We start from the raw sequence: 22,756 nt of genomic DNA, 5'->3' as shown, positions 1-22,756 counted from the left end.
TGGTGAAATGAACCCAAAGGAGTGCTTGAAGAGTTCAGAACAGCTGATGTTTTTCAGTACAGGCAAGTGTCAGGGTACGTTAAAAGCACCTGTTCTTTTGCAGCGGAGGGCTTAGTGTAAGCTTTTTTCCATTCCTACTTTTCCCAATCAAGAAGTACTTACAGTTATATAATCAATATCTCTGAAATTGGTCATTTAAAGTGCATCAACATTGTTTTATTTGCTCACTTCTGCATCGTGTCAGTAAGTGCCACAGTGTCTTTTTCTTCCCAAGGTAGGACACCGCATCCTGCTAGCTGAACTGCGGCCGTTCTACACCCAGGGTCACAATCTCTTTCCTCAGCAATCTCTATGGTCTGAAGAAAATCTTTGGCTATAGAATTTTTCTGCCTCCCAGTTCAGCAGGGAGAATATCTAACTGTATGTGAAGTAGAAATATATACCTGCTGGCTTGCTTTGATGAACATCAGTGTTTCCAGAAACAAGTAACCGTGCTGCCAGAGTGGTAGAGCCCCAACAGCTGCTGCTGACTTCAAGCATTGCTTTGGCACCCGTAAGGTTGAATGCTACATTAGATTTATGGGGGTTTTTTTGTGGTTTTTTTGGGTGTTTTTTTTTTTTTTAAGATCATAGCGGCCAGTGATCAGTAAGGTAAGTTCAAACTCTTCATAAATGTAAGTTCTGGTACGCTTCATTTTGGATCCCCCCCCCATTCAGATGTATATAACTTAAATATAAACCAAACATGATTAAGAACATGCTTTTCATCTTTGTTCTTCTGGTAGAATCTTGTCAGTGACTAAAGCTTAGTATTTCACCCATCATTTAACTGAAACCTTTGCCAAAAGTGGAATTAATTCATTTAATTAAAACAGTCATTCTGTTAAAAAACAGAGTGATTTTCTGGGAGAAGTCTCAATATGTACTGCCAACTTTACATTTAGTGGAGTACAACAAACTGCTCCCAGTTTGACCCTAAATAAACAGCAACTCCAAAGTAGCAACTGTAGAACAAAACCAAAAGCCAGTATGAAACAACTTGTGTCCATGGATGGCCCTATGGAATAAAGAGGACATTAAGGAATAGCTTAAATTGTTGGGCTTCATCGCCTAGGCACTAAATTACACCAAGCAACTAAAAAAGAAGGAACTTGATTGAAGCAAGCCTGTACGTACACATCACTATTATTAAAGTGCATCTTGCGTAACTAAACATACAGCCAGGGAGCTAGTTACGATTGAAAACAAACTGCTTAAGCCCCCGTTTGCAACTTAATAATAGTAGATATTTTGTCACTAGTTACCACAAGTCAAGTTGGAGTTTAGTACCTGCAAAAATTCCTTCCTGGAACCAATATACATCACAGGGGAGATGAGAAAGTGGCCAAGACACATAGTCCCCATGAATGTTTTCATCAAGTGACTGTAAAAGTTGTCTATTAAGAATCCCATGGAGATACAGGACTCGCATTCAAAATGGCATCCAGTACCATCCACCACATAGTCTGGATGCAGCAGCCTGCTCCACAGGCGCTTGGCAGGGAAGATGGCTGCAGGTGACATCCACCAGTGCTGCTGTGTTAGCCTTTCCTTGGAGTGCGCTGCACGTTGATCCTGCTGAAGATCAGGCAGGCTGCACCAGTGCAGCTCTACCACAATACCTGAACAGCTGAAGTGACAAGCAGTAAAAAAGCTGCTCTCAACTGACATCTCACCCTGGCTTTCACTGTTCAAAGTTTTTGTGTTCTGTACTTAGCCGAGTAGAAAATACCTTTATTTCAGAAATAAACTTATGGGGGGGGCGGGGAAACCATCCATCTTGCTGTATATTTGCCGATCATTCCAGGTAGTGAGAGCTCCGAGCATCCTGTGCCTTCAAGATGCCCTCTGTTAATCTGAGCCAGCGCGACAGAGCTGGTACCATTAGCTGCAACAGGAGCCTTGAAACCCGTGGGGAGTACTCCCAGGCCCGAGCAGTGGAGCGGTGCTAGGGGACGGCAAGCCACCGCCTGACCACCTTGTAAACGTTCACCTGAGCAAGCGGTTTTAGGAAGCAGGGCTTTCCCACCCTAGCCAGTACGTACACCGCCCAAGTGCGGAGGTAGCTTTAGGCAGGTCAGGCAGCACCATCACATCAAGGCATCCTGGCTCACAAGGGTGGCTTACTGGCCGAGATGAGGAACATGCATGGCAGTAAGCCATGGGAAACGGGGCTCTGGTAACCATGGCATGAATTATGCATGGTTTGGGGAAAGAGGGAGCATGGGATTTAGTATGTTTTATTTACTTTTAAAAAACAAAGGCTGCCTCACATTCAAGTGAATGCGGTACTATCTGAACAGCAGAGTGAAGCCCACTTTTTAAGACTGTTACAGCCCTGTTCTCATCTGCTCATCTAATCTAGATGAAAACGCTTTGCCAACACTAATCCGCTTGCTTTCATTGCTGCATTTCTACACAGATTAATTTAATTTGCTGGTCAATATTTTGACAAGATCAACACAAAATCTTAATAAGGAGTTGCATTTGTCCCTCATTTCTGGTAATCCTGAGGACAGTTTTATAAGACATACTACTTGGTGTCAAAACTTTATACAAAATGGAAATGGGGTTTTGTTCAATCAAAATAATCTTCTATATCAATATCTGGATTCAGGAGATCTTCACCATAGGCTGAAAGATCCATTTGATTTAAAATTAAGTTTTCAAAGGTTTCTTCCAAGTCCGTTTCACCAATCAGCACAGCTCCCATCATTCGGCCATTCTGCATCACTACTTTAACATACTCTTGTCCCTTGGTACATCTCAGCATCAGTTCATGGTCTAAACCCAAGCCTTGAGCATTGTATTTTCCCAAAACCACCACCTAACAGAAGGAAAAAGAAAAAGCACTCATAAGGTCACTGGAGTGGCTTTTAGTATTTCTGCTGATAACAGTTCTAAGCTTCAAAAGACTGATGTAAACAGAGCAGTATTTGTCCCTAGGGAACCTCCCCCCCTCATTGGCTTTCAAACCCAACAGAATTAAAAATCTTCACCTTGAAACATCCTACACAACAACCAATAATGAACCAGTTACTATGCTGAACTGTGTTGAATTTATCCATGAACATGAAATGGAATATATACAGAGATGCAAAGTAGATCAGTTGCCATTCACCAATTAAAATTTGTAATGTATCTGTAAAGATCTTGGCCCTCTTCAGTTTCAGCATTCAAAGTTAGTTTAGATTTTCTCCATTCATACTAAGATTAATCATTATATAGAGAAAGCTGTTTTGTCAATATTAAAGCATCTGCTCAGTGCTGGCAAGTGAGTATAAGCAAGCGAGTATAAGCAAGCAGTATGTGTGTTACTCAGTGGTTTAGGACTATTAGACTGTATTTACTTTACCTTGTAATTGAAAAATTTTGTTACATGAGCAAATAGTTCAAAGCTGAAATCCATATCAATAGATTCCCCTACAGTATCTGCTACCATGCATTTTGCTGCATACCATCCCATCTGCCTAGCTTGAGTCCACAGTCTCATCTAAAAAAAAAAAAATTAGAGTTAAAAACGCAGATACATGTCACTGTGCAGTGACCGACACTTGCTGTTCTCATCAATGCACATTACGTATTTTCATTATACTCAGAAAGGCTGAACACAGCTTGGCTTTCAGCCACATAAATAAAATTATCTGTCATCAACACACCAGGATTAGCTACTTGTTCACTGATTTCTGCTTCAATTAAACTTTCTTTTATAATCTGTGTACTAGTGCATAATTTACTTTGTACATTACACTGCTGCTGAACGCACAATCGTGTTATTTGATTTACCTGATGCCACACTGGACTAGGTTCCCATGATGCTGTGCAGATATCTCCAGCTGCATATATATCTGGCAGGGATGTGTGCATGTGTTTATCTACTTTAAGACCTCCATCTTCACCTACAGCAAACTAAAGTATTTGCACAGAGCAGCAATAAGAAAAATAATAATTTAAAGTAAGCAATTCAACTTCATCCATGTTAAGCAGTCATCTCATTTGTTACTTTTTAATGGCAGACTCCTAAAAAAATTTCACCAAATTCACTATTCTGCTTAATCAAAACATTTGAAGATATAAAATTGCATGAATAAATACTGTGGGAACCAGCAAGATGCTCTTCTGGATGCCGTGTAGCAACAGAGAAAATCATTCAGTGTAAACAATTTATGGCTATTCATTCTCCCATCTAATCGACTCAATTAGAAAAGACTGATAACCACAAGAGAAACATGGTGTTCAACCCTCACAATCTCAAGATTCCTTCATCTTCAAGGGAAGAAAACAGATTCCCCAAAGAGTGCCAGAATGAAGTATTTTTCACAGCTGTCCACATAAAAAGGTATTACTTACCCCTATTATAATGCAACCCTGCCCCCACAGAATTTATCCTAAATCTTATCAAACCTAGAACCTTCAAATAAGCAAAGACAAAACTAGCTTACAAAAGTAGAATTCCCTAGCAATCTCTGCATTCTTTTCTCACCAGGTTTAAGAACAGATCAGTGTTGCATTTTACAAGTGACCTTCAAATATCCTTTAAAGTATCTCAAACTATGTATTTGAAAGTGCTTAGAATAGCATTACATACTCAATAAAATTATTTAATATGAGATTAGAGTGGCAAGACCTCCGTGGTAAGATACAAAGCATTAACCATTATTTCTAGAACAGAGCATAGGTTTTTAAAATATTATTACTGATACCTAAGCAAGTTACAGAGCTTGCCAAATTTCAAGTCACACTATGTATGTTACAGCGACATCAAGTCTTAAGAGTTTATTCTGTATTTTTGCCAAGGCCAGAAAATACCATTGCAAATACCTAATTACTCATCTAATTTTGTAACATAGGCCTTGAAATATTTCATGGCTCAACATCAGATGTATGTTTTCATAATTTTCTTCTGCTTTATTTAGAGGATAGCGTTTTACTTCCTAATCAGAAGGAACTGCAAAACACCAAATACCCTAATGTACTGGTTTTGGCTGGGATAGAGTTAGTTTTCTTCATAGTGGCTTGTATGGGCCTGCGTTTTGGATTTGTGACGAAAACTGTGTGGATAACACAGGGATGTTTTAGTTGTTGCTGAGCAGTGCTTACACAGAGCCAAGGCCTTTCTTGTTTCTCACCCTGCCCCGCCAGTGGTAAGGCTGGGGGTGCACAAGAAGTTGGGAGGGGACACAGCTGGGGCAGCTGACCCCCCCTGACCAAAGGGATACCCGAAGCCATGCGATGTTGTGCTCTGCAATAGGAGGAGGAAGGGGGGGACGTTCATAATTACGGCACTTGTCTTCCCAAGTAACCATTAGGCACGATGGAGCCCTGCTTTCCTGGAGATGGCTGAACACCTGCCTGCCGATGGGAAGTAGTGAATGAATTCCTTGTTTTGCTTTGCTTGCGTGTGCAGCTTTTGCTTTGCTTAAATTGTCTTTATCTCAACCCATGAGTCTTCTCACTTTTACCCTTCCAACTTTCTCCCTCATCCCACTGCAGGAGTAAGCGAGCAGCTGTGTGGTGCAGAGGTGCTGGCCGGGATTAAACCAGACACCTAAAATGGAGACAGAATGATCTCAAAGGCCTGAAAATTCACATGGCAGCTGTGAACTCCGTGTGAACACCCATATTCAGATGCTGATTCAAAGTGTGACTTCCCTCGATAAATATGAGCACCTTTATAGCTCAGTTTCCTACATGAAAATTATTGGAAATAACTGCTTCCTTCCTTTTAAGACTTGTAAGATAAAAATATGGTGCAGAATTAACACAAAAATTATTCTAAATTTTTGCCACGTTAACCAATTATACAAATGTTTTTCTCTCTTTGTATAGGCTTAATCTTTACAGTGTATATTGTATACATACTGTGTAATTAGTACATACTATGAGTAGCAATACAATAAGCCAGGAATAGTAATGAAATTAATTTTTATCATGTTGGGTATTTCCAGTATCAACATACCTGCCTTATTTTGAAATGCCATACAACATTCAAAACCTATCAATGTTTCATGTCAGAAGCATAAACCAGCTGAAAGAGCTTATTTCACCTTACTTTAAAAAAAAAGAAAAAACCAAAACTTCAGCTTAAACATCAAAAGCAATCACTATACTTACATTATTGCCATCAAGAAATGGTTTAACATTTGGTACAACTCCAGTTGCACTGACAATGAAATCGCATCCATAAATTTTTCCATTAGTTAATTCCACATATACAGGCCATAGCACTGAAAAAGGGGAAAATTTTGCCCTGAGAATGTAACCAACAGAAGTTATTTTATTAATGATGTCTTTTATTGTAAGACATGAAATAAAAAGAAGAAAAAAATAATCTTTTGAGATATCTAATTGATTAGGTGTGTGGGGGGAAAAAACCAAAACCAACCCAAAACCAGAATTTACCTGTAACATTTCTTACCTTCACTCAGGACTAGAAAAATGAGATTTTGGAGTTTAGCTCCAAGTCCTACTATTAACTTTCTCTAGAATTTTCCTAAATCAAAGCCCTCATTTGTAGGGGGAAAATACTGTGTCCTGCCACTGCTTCAGACCCATAGGATGTTCTCTGAAGTACACAATTCCCAAATATTCTTTTACATACAAATTTACAGATGCACAGGAAATGCCTCAAAAGCAAGAAGAACGTCAGAAATTTGACTTCCTAGAATCTTATGCTGAAAGTAACTGGCTATTAAAATAGTATTTTAAATATTAATTTTAATTCAGTTGAATTTATAGATAGAATTATTCATGAAACAAGTGATGTTTTCTTCTACTTTCTTTGACGGATTACATCAGTTTTGCTGCTGATTTTTTTTTTCCTTCTGTTTTAACTCCACTATTAATATATGATTTTATTGGACTGTCACAAGGAGGGAATATTCTACATACAGAATTCAGGTGACTTTGTGGAAAAAGGGTCTGACCCATAACATTTTGTAATTCAATTGTAGCCCATAAATCAAATTCTCAACTAGTATAAATTGCTAGAGCTCCATTTAATTTACAGAAATAAAGGATTTTTTTTCCAACTCTGTATTTGCTCTAAAACAGCAAACAAGATCAAATATGCTCCAGCACTGCTTTGTCTTCAACATGTGATTTCTAATCAGCAGTGGCACTTACCCTTATCTGGTTCTACATTTTTCTCTTCCTTAGGAAAAGTCAAAGAAGTCCGTTGCAGTTGTATAAATTCTTGCTGTAAGTGTATTTTCTTTACTTCACATAGAATTTCAATATGTACTTTATGAGAAAACTAAAGAAAGATTGACAAAATTGTAAACATAATGATTAGCAATATTTTTAAGAGCAAGTATACCTTCACCTAAATTGGCATATTAATAAACTGGGAAAAAAACCCCAAACCCCATATATCCCATCCCAAAGCATGACGCATTAGCTGAGCGCCCACACTTTTTCCTTTTTTTGGCACAGATCTAACCATAGCAAATGGCAATTTACCTGCTTTTTCAGCAGATATCTGATATTCCTCGAAATTTCATGACCATTTAAATTTTTCTGGCATGCCAGAAAATATTCAAGTTCTCCTGAGTTTACAGGAAGAGAATTCAGAACTTATCAGAACAGAAAAAAAGTAAATTCATCTTTTCTATCTTTCAGTATTTCAAATCCTTCATTTTTCTATCATGAATTAAATTCTGACAACAATAATAAGTTTATGTTCTAAAAAACTGTAAAAAGAAAAAGAAAATATATCCTGTTCCATCAAGCCATGTTTCAACCACTTACTTCTATTCTGAGCTCGAGACAGATGTTGGAAAGTTACCCGTTTCTCTAAACTATTTTGTGGATTCAGGCCTTGGATGGATTTATTCTCCACTACACAAACACACTTCCACAGCCTTCAACAGCCAAAATACCCACCGATGACTCTGCTGAATATGCTAAACATCCTTTAGCTGGTATTGTAAAGCCATTTCTGTAGAATCTATGAATGATCACCTTTGAAAGACCTTTCTTTTCAAATGAGTGTAACAGATGCAAACACCTAACAGCTAAGAAATTAATAACTAAAAAACTGATAAAAAACTATGAAATGTGAGGATTTTTACTTTATTTCAGACATGAAACTCTTCACAATGCTCATGTCCACTACTGATTTCACATTTCATTATCTGCTGTGGTAAGAGCCTGATGTTCCCTGTACCTCTGTACAAATCCTACTGTCCTATTTTTTCACGTAGGAAAATGTACATATGGCAGCTAAAATCAGGACAATAGAGGAACCTCTGCTTCTGCTTAAAACTAGGATTGACACCAGTTCTACACAAATACGCAAACCAACATTCATGTTTCAATCTGAAGATTGAAATTGCTAAAATCAAATTGCTAAAACTATGCCAGTGGATCTGATCAGCCACCTTCTTCAAGCAGAAAATTATTTTATTTGTGTTAACATATTTTCCTGTTTAATTCTGAAAGAACAGGAGAATCAGTTCAAGCACATTTTGTTTTTATTTTTCTAATAATCCTGAATGTGACATTTCACATTGTAATCCTTTCCCACTTCAAGCAACATTTAAACAAATGTGTAAGCAAGATTATGACCATACCTCTTTAGTCCCTTTAAGACATAAGCCCTCATGCCAATCGGGGCCTAAGGCACCGCCCAGCTTGTCAGATGCTGCTGTAGGTCTCTCCTTTTCCTCACTTCCTGAAGGAAAGAGACAGGGAATATCAAATTTAGCGTGCATACTTCACTGCCTACAGAATTCAGAACAAGGATTCTCAATTAAGAGAAATATGATCTGGTTGCCGGAAGGGAAAACAAAAATGTGTAATGTCCCAAAACCCATTAATTTGCAGACAAATCAAACTCCAAACCAGTATTTTTAACACCTTTCATTATGCCTTTCATTACTTCACTCATCTCCAAAACAACCATGCCACTGTTAGGTGCCTGCATCGAGACCGACCCCCAACAGCACCAGGGTTCTGAAGACCTCTGGTAGACTTAGTTGCTTAATATCAATGCTAATATTTGATTTGATGTCCATCTGCTAGCAAATGTGCACCTTCCCCTCCATTGCATGAAAGTGCAAATTCTAACATACCATGACACATTTGAAGAACCTTGGGTGCCATTTTGTGATGTTTAGGCTGACCCTTTTACAATTTATTCTTCCAACCTGAAGTCTAGAACCATGCTCTTCTTTTTTTTATTATTTTGGTCATATATATGTTTATGTAATGTTTGATCATGCAGTTCTAGTTAACTGTTGTGATTAAGACTGCAGTTTCACTGCATCTGTAATAACATTCTGTGAGGTTTCATCTGGTCCTCCAATAGCTTATTATGGGAGAGCTTCTTCCTACGTAAGGCTGACATAATTCAGAAAAACATTGAAATATTACAGAAGACAGAACAGGTTCTTCAGCAGATGGAATACAGGAAATGAAATGTAAACTTGGCACAGCTATAAAGCTAATCACATTTTTTACCGTTTTTAGGTAACTATTACATGCTGTCATGTGTCTACAACAATTCTGGATGGGTTTTTATATCGTTTTTTTACTTTTTTTTTTTAGAGAAGGAAACACCATTGATGATAACAGTGAACCTTGTTTAGGGCCTGCTAAATTAACTGATGTTAGGACTATCTTTAATATTAAATGCTGCAGTGTTAGGAGACTAAAACACCATACCTTCCATCGTATACTTGGTTCTTTTGCATTCAATTGGAGTCTCTCGTTTTTCAGCAGTTAGCTTTGGAATGAGAAATTCAGCTGCTCCTGCATCAAAAAAAGTGTTCCCAATGGCTTTGTCTTTGATAGCCCAGATTACTTCACAGCCTTGAATTTCATACCTGTGGACATTTAAACAGCGGATAAAGTGACAGACTACCCAAAAGGGACCTGACTCTTCGCAACACAACTAGAAGCATGCCAGGTTTCATTCCAGAAGCTAGAAATAAAGGATCCAAGACTCTTAAGCCTATCAAATCCACTACTGCTTCCAAATATTTACATAAGGAACACATAAAAAAAAAATCTCTTCAAGTTGACAGGTCATACCTTCTCACCAGCACAACCTCAACTGAACCAGAGCAGGGGGTGAGAGGAGGCAGATCAGATTTATAATAATACTTAATATTTCCTGTTCCCCACCATGAAAAAAATGTGCATTTTTGCCAGACTGCCCACTGCTAAGAACAGGCATTTGGATCTTGTTTGTGCTACCTGGAACATGAACTGGTACAGACATGCAGAGGACAACCTAGTGAAAGTGAAAAAATGATTTCCTGCAACACAAAACGAGACCATATAATATGGATGTTTCTGTAATCTAGCAGACTGCAAGACCACATGGTTCAATATCCTACCTGTCACAAAGGCCACGTCAGACACTTAAAAAGCTCTATCAACTTCAATTAGACTGGGTACAAGATAAGCTGCCTCTCTATTCTTGTTACATCTTCTGTCTCCAGAAGTCAGACAAGTTTTATAACTTAAATATTGCCCTTAATAGTCTTAACAGAAATCTCTGTTGGTGCCAAATCAGAAAAATGCTGTGTATTCTTGGTATCTATGTGTCAAAGCTTCCTCTAAAGCTTCGCGAATTGACAGTAAGAACTGCTATACTGTGAAAAAGTTATTTTAATAAATTTTGCTACTAAATGCTTTAAGAGCTACAATTTTATAAGTCAACCTTCTCCCAAACTCATGCACACTAGATTTAACATAGCATTGTTAAAGATTTTATTTGCATATGTATCTTTAAAACTTAGTCGTTTACTTACACTAATTCAAGTGCAATCCCACCATTTCCTACCACTACTATCCTCTCAGATTGAGCCAAATTCTTCTGAAAAGCCTGCATTAAGAAAGAAAAAAAAGTCCATTACAACTTAGATCATATGTTCCCTCATACTGATAAATTACATTCTTTTCAATATTCTCTTGCTCTCTTAGTCACCTTATTTTTATTTTCTCAGACTACTGATACATATTTTCTTATGCTAATATCTGTTACAGAAGCTAATGAAACCTCTAAGTTCTATCACATTAAGGAATGAAGTTACTGATACAGCCTTACAAGTCTCAAATTGAGAAAGAAGTTAAAAAATTACATTTACGCCAATTTGACAGAGCACTTAATAGAATCCAGGAGACTTTTCTCTGTCCTAGAGACCAGTAGCATTGTGGTATCTATTAATCCAATTTTATCACAACTTGCATAACTTTCACAGTAATTTGCATAACATTAAAAAGGCAAAGATACAGAAATTTAGGAATTTAAAAATTCCTGATTAAAAAAATCAGGAATTTAAAAAATAATTTGTAGCAAATCAAAGAACCAATTTTACTTGTGCAAAAAACTTTCAGAAAGAAACAAGTCTTGGTGAAATAAAAACTATAGCCCAGACAGTATTTTTTTAGATCATAATATAACCACTTCAAGTATTTTCTTTTAAAAAAATCAAGAAGCATGACTATCAGACCAACTATTGCAATTACATGAAAATCTGTTCATCCATGTTTACCTGACTAATTGTATCAGAGAACCTAAATTGTAAAAGACCATGAAAACTGGTCTTTTTTGCCTTCAGAGAAGGACACTGAAGTTGTATCAGAGGGGACTAGTGAATGCAACCAGTCACCATTAAGACAAAAAAAACCCCAAACCAGAAACAAGTATTTCCAGTCTCACTCAAATTTCAACATCAGTTTCGACAATTGATAGGCAGTCTACTCTTTCCCACAGTGGCCAACAGTGGATGCACAGGGAAAACCATCAGATGATGATAAACACACGACAATACTATCCTGGAACACCCTCACAGGTTCCAGACACCACTGGTGCCTCTCAGGTGGCATCTTTCTTTCAATTTAGACACGATAAATTTATTAAGGGCTGTCTTCTTTGTGTGTTTTTTTTCCCCTCTCTTCTTCTCTTTCTCTTTTTTTTTCCTGTTTTTAAACTCAGGTAAAGTTTTAATATTCAAAACAAACAACAACAATTTCATAGTTTCACTTCAGTTTGCTTGAAAAAGTAACTCCTTTTTTATTCTGAACATCAAACTTTATTTGATGAATTACAGTTCTTATGTTATGGAGAAGCAGTGTTCACTTTCACCCTGCCTCCTCTAATTCTAAAAACCTGTAGAAGTGAAACTTCACTTCCTACTTCCAAGCTGAAGTTTTAGCCCATTAAGTCATTCCTCATGTGAAAACTTTTCCACATCTTTGACTATAACTGTAACTCTTTCCTGTGCAATGAGGAGAGGCTACAGTAGAACTAGAAAAAGGTGTCCTTTGATAGTTTTTCATTGTAACAAGTAGCCACCGTGTACCAGATATACCTTCTCAGGGAAGTTTCTACTCGTGCCTACTTTCTGTTTATATTTTCAGATTGGCTTCTGCCTGGAGGGCAAAAGAATATTATTTGTTCTAGATTATCATGTTAGAAATATTGTCTATGAGCTATCGATAAATGTAATAAATATAGTGATTAATTAATTTATTTATTTAATGATATTTTAAGGCTATTTCTCTGCTACTGAAAGTGTTCCTATTTAAGCATGTATAATAACAAACATCATCTTATGTTTCTCCATTTCACTCCGCTATCATTGTTAGTATTTTGCATCAGAAGCAGGAATATATTATACACTTGTAAGTCCAAAACACATTTACCTGTGCACTGTCAGTATCCCGGATTCCCAACACATATGGGTTTCCTTCAAAAATTAATTTTGGTTTTGCTCCAGCACACAGGCAAAGTTTTTCATACATATATTCTTTCCCATCTTCAGTGAAAATTTTCTGTTAAAAATTAAGAGAAAAGAAAAAACGATTGGTGACATCTAAGAGAACATCAGCTTTTTTTTTTCCTTAATGTCATAGTTTTTTGCAGACATTAAAAGCTGTAACTGGCTTCTTAAAGAGCAAGCCTTCATACTCTCATTGACGTGTGTCATTTATTTGCATTACACTCACCACAGACTTACAAGCCTAAATATATGACATATGATGGATAAAATGGAAAGTGTACACTGTACACTCAAAGAAAGATGAAACGTAAAGATTACCACTTGGTGGCACTATGTAGTCACGATCTGTGCTAAAAGAATCGGTTTTCTGTGTGACAATGTCCCCCTGCCCAGTAATAAACGCAGACCTATGCACTACTATATATTAGCGATTAAGAATCTCTTTCAAAACATTTCAACAACAGTAGACCTGTATTAACTTAACTAGGCACAGGCTAGAATACAGTTCAGAAAGACCGCAAATTCTGTTCTTTGCTAAAGAAAAAGGGTAGGCACTAAACACACTACATCATTCTGCAACAACAATATTTAAATTTTAAGATTTTATGACCTTATTTGTTGTTTTCCAAACCATAAGCTAAATAGTTTACGGTGGTTTTGCACAAAGAGAGTTTTTAAAGGTTTTTGGAAAAGAGGCAAAAGATCCTCCAAATCCATATGAAATACTCATGTTCACAGAGACATACCTAAACTAAAACAACATTATAATAATGATACAAGAATATAATTTGATTCAGAATATTAGCAGAATTATAATTTAACTGGAATCATATCTCTGTGACTTAAAATGAGCAAAACCAGTTTTGGATCTAAATGCGAGTTTCTGATAAGTGCTGAAATGAAAAATAACAAGTCGAGTTGACACAGACACTAACAAGGATCTGTATGTGCTGTACACTGCTCATACTCGCAACATATTTCCTGCTAAAAAGAAAGAAGGAAATGTGGAAATGTTATTTCTTTCAAGAATTTTTTTTTTTGTCATAAAGTTGTTAATATTTTGGTCTCTGTAGCAATAAGCAGTAATTCAGAAATCACAGAGATCTCCAACCAAGGATCACAGAAATTTTGACACCTGTATGGATATACAGTATTGGTTTCATTGACTGGTTTCCCTGCTATTCCAATCAGGTATTCAATGCAGTATCTCTAAGGTGTTAAAGATTTAAATCTAAAAGATATGGTTTCTTAATTAACAAGTAACTTTTGATCAACAATTATGTCCCCTGCAAATACTTCTACTTGAACAACAGTGTCAGTGATACTAATAACCAGAATGTTCTTCAACAGAATTTCATGCCCAAAATATTCAGCTGTTCCTTAGATTTTCTTTTTTTAAATAATTTGAAAACCCACATAAAAGTAAAAGAGAAAACATTAGCTTACATGTTCATCACTTTTCAATTGTTTTACTCCAGACTGTATGACTTTAATATTGGGGTATCGTTTTTCTAATAGAGAACTTGGTTGCTCTTCTACATCAAATTCCTCAAGTGTTTTGGAGACCTGTAGGAAGAAGAGAGGTATTTAAAAACATGAATCACCTATTCATCTCTTTTTCTATAGCTTGTAACAAAATGTGTTATGTTCATTTCCAGTAAAGAAGTCACAACATAAAGCCCATACTGTCTCAAAACATGTTATCATGTTACTGCTGAAAGTTCCTTTTTATATACAGAATCTTTTCATGCCTATTCCTGGTAAAGAGTCATAGTAGCACAGAGAATTTTAATTCTAAAGCTAGAGATAAAGCAAAAATGGACAACCCTGATGGCTGCTCTAACTGCTGTAATGTTTTATTCCATATATAGACTATATTATTAGAGTTGGCAAAACTGCTTTTTAACTTACCTGATGCAGTGTTAAGACGCTGTTTTTCTGTTTGTTATAATAAAAAACCTGGTAAAAAACTGGCTGGACAGCCGGGCTCAAAGAGTTGTGGTGAACGGAGTTAAATCCAGTTGGCGGCAGGTCACGAGTGGTGTTCCCCAGGGCTCAGTTTTGGGGCCAGTCTTGTTCAATATCTTTATCAATGATCTGGACGAGGGGATCGAGTGTTCCCTCAGTAAGTTTGCAGATGACACTAAGCTGGGTGGGAGTGTTGATCTGCTGGAGGGTAGGAAGGCCCTGCAGAGGGACCTGGACAGGCTGGATCGATGGGCTGAGGCCAACTGTATGAGGTTCAACAAGGCCAAGTGCCGGGTCCTGCACTTCGGCCACAACAACCCCAGGCAACGCTACAGGCTTGGGGAAGAGTGGCTGGAAAGGTGCCCGGAGGAAAAGGACCTGGGGGTGCTGGTTGACAGCTGGCTGAACGTGAGCCGGCAGCGTGCCCAGGTGACCAAGAAGGCCAATGGCATCCTGGCCTGTATCAGAAATAGTGTGGCCAGCAGGAGCAGGGAGGTGATTGTGCCCCTGTACTCGGCACTGGTGCGGCCGCACCTTGACTACTGTGTTCAGTTTTGGGCCCCTCACTACAAGAAGGACATTGAGGTGCTGGAGCGTGTTCAGAGAAGGGCAATGCAGATGGTGAAGGGTCTGGAGAACAAGTCTTAGGAGGAACGGCTGAGGGAACTGGGACTGTTTAGTCTGGGAAAAAAGGAGACTCAGGAGACCTCATCGCGCTCTACAACTACCTGAAAGGAGGTTGTAGCGAGGTGAGTGTTGGTCTTTTCTCCCAAGTAAGAAGCGATAGGACAAGACGAAACAGCCTCAAGTTGTGCCAGGGGAGGTTTAGATTGGATATTAGGAAAAATTTCTTCGCTGAAAGGGTTGTCCAGCATTGGAACAAGCTGCCCAGGGAAGTGGTTCAGTCACCATCCCTGGAGGTATTTAAAAGAGGTGTAGATGTGGTGCTTAGGGACATGGTTTAGTGGTGGACTTGGCAGTGTTAGGTTAACGGTTGGACTTGATGATCTTAAAGGTCTTTTCCAACCTAAACGATTCTATGTTTCAGAGAGAGTCATGAATATAAATGCCAGGTGGAAGCCCAGCTTTAGGTGTCTTAACTTTCCCTGAGAGGTAAAACCTAACTTCTTACTGGCTGGCAGCTTTGCATCCCAAGTTCTGTGCAATCCAGTCTCCAACTCTTTCCATGCCCTATGACAGAGTTCCCTCAGAGTGGGAAAAAGAGCAGCGCTTTCCAAAATCTGAGCACCTCTGCAAAACTAGCTTAATGAACCTACTAGCAAGAAATCTGAACGCATGCATGGATTCTATTTTCCTTTTCAAACCAGCAGGAAAGAGGTCATTGAATCCCCAGCTGCTGGAGATGTAGATGAAACTGAAGGCAATTTCACAGAAGGTTATCCCTTTTTTTGTTACTTGTCAGAAGTCTGTTTCTGCCCGAAATTCAAACACATTGCTGTATATGAGAACCACTAGCAAGACTAAGTTTCTTAAGTAATTTATTCCAAAGATACCATTTCAGTGCTTAAAATGGAGCATACCCATTAACAAAGCAGTGAAATAAAGCTTCAGTAACTTTGAAAATACTTCAACCATGTAAGTACCCAGTTTAACCTTTGCTCAAACGTTGTGAATATGTTCAAAAATTACTGATGATTATGAATCACTACAAAATATCTCATCAGTCCTACTAACACCACTGCAGTCACACTAATGTGAAAACAAGTTCAATATCATAAGAATTTCAGGATTAGGTTCTAAATTATCTGTACATATACAAACTTCTGAGGAAGTCTTACTGTAAGAAAAATTAAGTCTCTCTTACCTGTTTGAAATTCGTTACCGCTTTTATAACTGGAGAAGCTGTCATTAAAAAAATGTCTTCTGATGGGAATTCCATGGCCAGCTTGTAGAGAAACAGAAATCATGATAAGTGAATACGGTCATCAATAGATTTTGACTTTAAGACAATAAAATTATTGGTGAAATGTAATATGTGTTACTACATTACTTTAGTCTTGTAGAATCCTATTGGCTAAACACTACTTCAAGATTATGGAAGAATAACGACCGAAAGGAACAGAATTTGGAGACCGAAGATTTTAATTCATTCACATGCAAATGTATCTTCAAGAACTGCAGCCATGGTAAAAATGACTAGTCAAAAGACTACTCTTACAGTATTCTAAAGCCCAACTGTAGGAACACACTATGATCATGTGATTTCTGGAGACATCCAGTTGCTGGATGTACTTTTTTTATTGCATAGCAGTGACTAATTGTTCACAGATTTCGTTCTGACAGAGGAAATGCTGATTCCTATTGGCTATTTTAAATGTTATTTAGTAAACTGATAAATGGATTATCATCTTCAGAGTGTTACTAAGCAATACAAGATTTTTATAGGCCCCAAGCCAAAGTGAAGAGTTCCCATTTTAAATGTGCATTGCTCTGCCACAGAAAATAAATCAGCTCTGTCAAGTACAAACCACTCATCTCTGAGGTAGACAAAACCCAGGGTTCCTTGTCACCAGCATTCTACAGATGAACAGAACAGTTGTATAAGCCACCAAGAAGCACATTTCGTTATACATGAGCAACTGAGTTATAAAGGGACTAGCATATTCCTGTACCTCAGATAGTAGCAATCTAACATAGTAATCTGAAGGTGAAAGTGGTGAAACCTTGTTACTGGTTTAAGGGAGATTCACATGGTCATATCTTTGGCAAATACAAATGAATTCAACGAGGCTATGTAAAACTTCATGCAAGCCACACTTTATAGCATGAACCCCTAAAATGTGTTTCACGCATATTGTAGCTGCATGCTTTGTACTGACGGACAATAGGAAGAAAGGTTGACATGTAACATACGGTGCTGCAGCAGTTGCTCCCAGCTGTATCTATTAAACTTCAGAAAAACTACAGAATGCTATGGAAAGCACGTGATCATGTTCAGTATCTTTATTAATGACAGATAGTGGGCTTGAGTGCACCCTCAGCAAGTTTACAGATAATACCAAGCTGAGTGGTGCAGTCGCTCAGTTAAAGGGAAATGATGCCATCCAGCAGGATCCTGACAGGCTTCAGGAGTGGGCTCATGTGAACCTCATGAAGTTCAACAAGGCCAAGTGCAAAGCCCTGCACCTGTGTTGGGGCAATCAACAGTACCAGTACAGACTGGGGGATGAATGGATTGAGAGCAGCCCTGCAGAGAAGGACTTGCGGATACTGGTTGATGAAAAATTAGGTAAGGGCTGTCAACAGGTCCTTGCAACCCAGAAAGCCCATCATATCCTGGGCTGCATCAAAAGAAGGGTGGCCAGCAGGTCGAGGGACCCCACCTGGAGTACTGTATCCAGCTCTGGGGCTCGCAGCACAACACAGACATGGCCCTGTTAGAGCAGGTCCAGAGTAGGGCCACGGTCAACGGTCAGAGGGCTGGAACACCTCTCCTATGAGGACAGGCTGAGAGAGTTGGGATTGTTCAGCCTGGAGAAGAGAAGGCTCCAGAGAGACCTTATCATAGCCTTTCAATATATAAAGGGGGCTTCAAGAATGACGGAGAGAGACTTTTTACCAGGGCCTGCAGTGACAGGACAAGGGGTTAACAGTTTTAAACTGAAAGAGGGTGGATTTAGATTAGGTTTAAGTAAGAAATTCTTTACTATGATGGTGGTGAGACCCTGGAACAGGTTGGTCAGCAGCTGTGGATACCCCATCATTGGAGTTTTTCAAAGTTAGGTTGGATGGGGCTTTGAGCAACCTGATCTACTGGAAGATGTCCCTGCCCACGGCAGGGGGGGGGATTGGAACTATATGATCTTTAAAGGTCCCTTCCAACTCAAACCATTCTGTGATTCTATGCAATAATCATCAGATGTACACTGTAATCCAAAAATTTTAAGACTGGCATCACATACGCTCAAATGCTTACCCCTGCCCTCTTATTAAGATTGAATGGTTGTTTGAAACATTCATTCAGTATTATTAAGGTTATTGCATTTCTTTACCTTTTAAAATACTAAAATTAGAAATCTGCCAGATAGAATATTAGGTTTATCAATGCATATGGAAATGGGTAAGTCATCACAATCCAGAAGGAAATGTTGCAATATAAGCATGAAAGGCAGAAAGTATATAAGACGTGAAACATTTTGTGACAGAGAAAATAAATCTAACTCAGGCTTTTAAGGCAAATTTAGCTTTTAAGACATTTTGTCAGAATATTTCAAAATGTACTCAAAAAGTAACTAACGCTATGTGATTTTTTTTGAGACAGACCTGATGCAATGATTGTTCTCAGACAGCTGCCTGAGAAGTCTGAACTACGGGACACCATATAATGCATACCCAAAATGCAATATGATGGACAAGTTGTTTATTGCCACTATGTTCCACAGAATTGTACTTGCTCAAAACCAGGACTGAGAAAAACTGTGTTCAATCTTCCTCTTATTTAAAGCATGCCCTCGGCTATGGATGTATGACAGAAATCCTTCCAGAACACACAGTGCCACTTTTAATGGACTTGGTGAATAAAACGTATGCTAGAAGACCACTAATACTCACTGCTAACTATGCTTCCTGCAGTACTAAGAGATGAGAAAAAGAGGCAAGTCTCTGTCATCACATAACAATCCGATTTGGGTTTTCCAGGAAAAAAAAAAATGGTGAAGGAAAGGAAAGAGCATAAGAAAAGAGGTGTGAATTACCGCAGTAAGTGGCACTCTCTGTGAGCTTTGGAAGAAAACAAAGCCTGAACTCTGTGGCACTAACACAGCAGAAAGCATTTTCAAGAAAACAGTAAGTTTTAGTCCCTTTTATAGCAATCTTAAAGATTACAGACATCCAATATATATTGGAAATAACTGTATTGTGAAACATGATCACAGCAATTAGATACAATTCTAAATTACTTCCAGGAAAACGTAAAGTCTCTGGGAATATTAAATATTGACCCAAATCTTATTCTCACAAGCACATAAGGATATGCAAAAGCCTTAATTATGTGAATAGTTTAATCAACTTTTAAGGGATTACTCATACTATATAGCATTTAAGTGGCTGGAGTACCAGAGCCCACATATTACATTAACCATGAATAAAAGGGAAAAAAACCTCAAACTAATAAATGGTAGAATCAAACCAATTCCACAAAGATGTAGAACACCATCAATATTTTTTGTCATTTAGTCTGCATGTGGTTTATACAGTATGTCAGAAATGAAATATCACTTCATCACTAGAGAACAGATGCATCTGCAACACAGTCTTTATACTGCTTTGCAGTTTTAACAGATAAAATATTCTTCACTGAACTAATACCCACATCATTTCATTCCACATTATCGTTACAAATTATCTCCAGTTACTGTTACTTTAAAAACACCAAAAACGTTGAAACCAGGAAACAAACAAATATATTTTTAGAGCTTGAGCTCATGAAGAGCTGAAGAGATTGGACAATCTCCACAGGTGTACAGCCCTAAACATGGATCCAATAAAAACAAAAGAAAGAGCAATACTTTTAAGAAAAGGAGCCCATCATAGCAGCCTTCACCTTAGCTGCACTACAATCTTTTATGGTTGTGAGGAATAACGCATGCAGTGGTCCTTCAAGTTTCTTACCTCTAGCATACAGAATGCCAACTTTCTCAAGTTATAGAGTTTTAATTCTGTTTATGAAATGGTCATAAGCCCTTATCAGGTTATTTCCAGGGCAGTTTAAACCTCTTGAGAAATATTTCTAGACAGATAAATATTGTTACGTTACAACATTGCTTCCCTGGGGCTGGTTTTGTTTCATGTGTTGTTGTTTTTTTTTTTTTTAAGAGGAACAAAGTATTTGTAAAGAACTGGGGGGGAAGGGTTAGGACAGAATATGTAATTACTGTATAGATGAAAATATTTATGCAATTACTATATAAATTTAATGAACTGTTTCTACAGAAATTCGTAAGTTGACCCTGAAAACATTTATGCCTGTAAGTAAACACAAATACCTGAGGGGTCCCTATAGTCGGGCAGGCCGGTTTCACCCAGCGTACGGCTGGCGGAGTATCAACGCGCACCCGCAGTTACACAGCCCCCGACACGCTGAAGTTACGATAACGGCACGGGGTCGCAGAGCCTCCTCTGGGAGCCCAAGCGTCTTACCGGCTGAAAATCCCCCCGCCCCCCCCGCCGGTGCCGGAGCCGAGAGAGGGGAGGGCCGAGGCTGGCGCCCCCGGGGCCAACATGGCGCCCCCGGGAGAGGCGACCGCTCCCCCACCTCGGAGCCCGGCACCGGCTCGCGCCCCCGCGCGGGGGGAGGTGGGCTGTCTCCGGCGGCTGGGGGCGCGCGCATGCGCGAGGCGGGCAAAGGGGCCCCGGCCCTTACCTTCTCCGCGCAGGTAACTCCTGCGATTCCTCCGCCCACCACCATGAACCGACTCCGCGCAAGGCCAGGGGCAGCCGCCATTTCCCCGTCTGCTCCCGAGCGCGCCGGCGGCGAAGGAAAAAAAACCGCCGCTCACCCACAGGGGCGATCTCTCACCGCCACGTCCTGGCCAGGGCGCGGAAGGCGGCGGCGGCGGCTCTGAGCCTACGGCGTGCGGTAGCGCCCAAAATTCCTCCGCTGGCGGCGCGCCCCTCCCGCGGGGCCAGGGCACGGCCGGGGCGGGGGGGGTGAGTCACCCCTCGCTCACCCGCCCCGAAACCCCGCCCCGAAACAGGTTTTTCCTCTCATGTTTTATTTTTATTTATTTGTTTGTTTTAATGTGGAGTTTGCCTTTACCCTTTGCCGGGGCGAAGACTTCGCGGGCCTGAACGCTGGAAGATTTTGATGGACTTTGTCAAGGGAGCAAAGAGAACAGATAGCAAATAGTTATGATAAAAATTAAAGAAAAAATAAATCGTTCAGGCCTTTCTTCATTCCTTAACCGGAAATCAGGAAAAAGAAACACCGAAATGCGAGAGACTGCATTTTCCTCAGGCCCCCCCCCCCCCATCAGTTTTGGACACAATACTAAAAGTATAATTTAGACCCAGGTGTGAAGACGAACATCGAGCTGATGTTTCTCAGATGCTCCTCTCCCTCCCAGTAACCCTCCCTTCACAAGGTGTAAGCGCAGGGAGGCACCTGGCGCTTCCCTGCAGGGTGTCTGTTGCTGTTCGGCGAGGACATCACCCGCTGTGCCCGGGTTTGGGGGTGGCGAACCCTCAGTTTTCTCTTCGGTCATTGGAGCAAATGACTTTGCTGTTTTCCTTCTTTGTTTTTGAGGCTGGGATCAGAAGTGTGGTACTACACGGCCTAGACAGGTATGATCTTCGCTGGGTAAAAAACTGGCTGGACGGCTGGGCCCAGAGAGTTGTGGTGAACGGAGTTAAATCCAGTTGGCGGCCAGTCACGAGCGGTGCTCCCCAGGGCTCAGTACTGGGGCCGGTCCTGTTCAATATCTTTATCAACGATCTGGACGAGGGGATCGAGTGCTCCCTCAGTAAGTTTGCAGACGACACCAAGTTGGGCGGGAGTGTTGATCTGCTGGAGGGTAGGAAGGCTCTGCAGAGGGACCTGGACAGGCTGGATCGATGGGCTGAGGCCAACTGTATGAGGTTCAACAAGGCCAAGTGCCGGGTCCTGCACTTCGGCCACAACAACCCCAGGCAACGCTACAGGCCTGGGGAAGAGTGGCTGGAAAGGTGCCCGGAGGAAAAGGACCTGGGGGTGCTGGTTGACAGCCGGCTGAACGTGAGCTGGCAGTGTGCCCAGGTGGCCAAGAAGGCCAATGGCGTCCTGGCCTGTATCAGAAATAGTGTGGCCAGCAGGAGTAGGGAGGTGATCGTGCCCCTGTACTTGGCACTGGTGAGGCCGCACTTCGAATACTGTGTTCGGTTTTGGGCCCCTCACTACAAGAAGGACATGGAGGTGCTGGAGCGTGTCCAGAGGAGGGCAACGAAGCTGGTGAAGGGCCTGGAGCATAAGTCTTATGAGGAGCGGCTGAGGGAACTGGGACTGTTTAGCCTGGAGAAGA

General features: G+C 39.9%; 2 protein-coding genes across 4 annotated transcripts in view; one reads left to right on the top strand and one right to left on the bottom strand.

The window, feature by feature from the left end:
* Positions 1 to 6,094, top strand: part of RECQL (RecQ like helicase) — a 28,383-nt gene extending 22,289 nt beyond the window's left edge. Inside the window, exon 16 of the mRNA XM_075160327.1 lies at positions 5,533 to 6,094. The gene's annotated coding sequence lies outside the window, so the exon portion shown is untranslated. The remainder of the gene's footprint in view (positions 1 to 5,532) is intronic.
* On the bottom strand, positions 849 to 21,396 carry PYROXD1 (pyridine nucleotide-disulphide oxidoreductase domain 1). 3 transcript variants are annotated; one of them, XM_075160362.1, is made up of 12 exons: positions 21,124 to 21,396; positions 16,567 to 16,647; positions 14,220 to 14,339; positions 12,697 to 12,825; positions 10,800 to 10,873; positions 9,706 to 9,866; positions 8,613 to 8,713; positions 7,165 to 7,294; positions 6,154 to 6,266; positions 3,826 to 3,948; positions 3,395 to 3,532; positions 849 to 2,866 (listed from the first exon to the last, which is right to left on the bottom strand). In XM_075160362.1, exons 1-12 carry the CDS (start codon positions 21,202 to 21,204, stop codon positions 2,618 to 2,620), a joined length of 1,500 nt encoding a protein of 499 aa, XP_075016463.1. In that variant the 5' UTR covers positions 21,205 to 21,396; the 3' UTR covers positions 849 to 2,617. The 3 variants fall into 3 exon arrangements, with proteins under 3 accessions (XP_075016463.1, XP_075016473.1, XP_075016482.1); XM_075160372.1 differs by lacking the exon at positions 21,124 to 21,396 and adding an exon at positions 20,747 to 21,046; XM_075160381.1 differs by lacking the exon at positions 21,124 to 21,396 and adding an exon at positions 20,901 to 21,012.
* Between the last annotated feature and the right edge of the window lie 1,360 nt (positions 21,397 to 22,756).

The sequence above is a fragment of the Calonectris borealis genome, chromosome 1 (genome assembly GCF_964195595.1).
Source record: "Calonectris borealis chromosome 1, bCalBor7.hap1.2, whole genome shotgun sequence".
NCBI lineage: Eukaryota > Metazoa > Chordata > Aves > Procellariiformes > Procellariidae > Calonectris > Calonectris borealis.
This window is presented reverse-complemented; position numbering and strand designations above follow the sequence as displayed.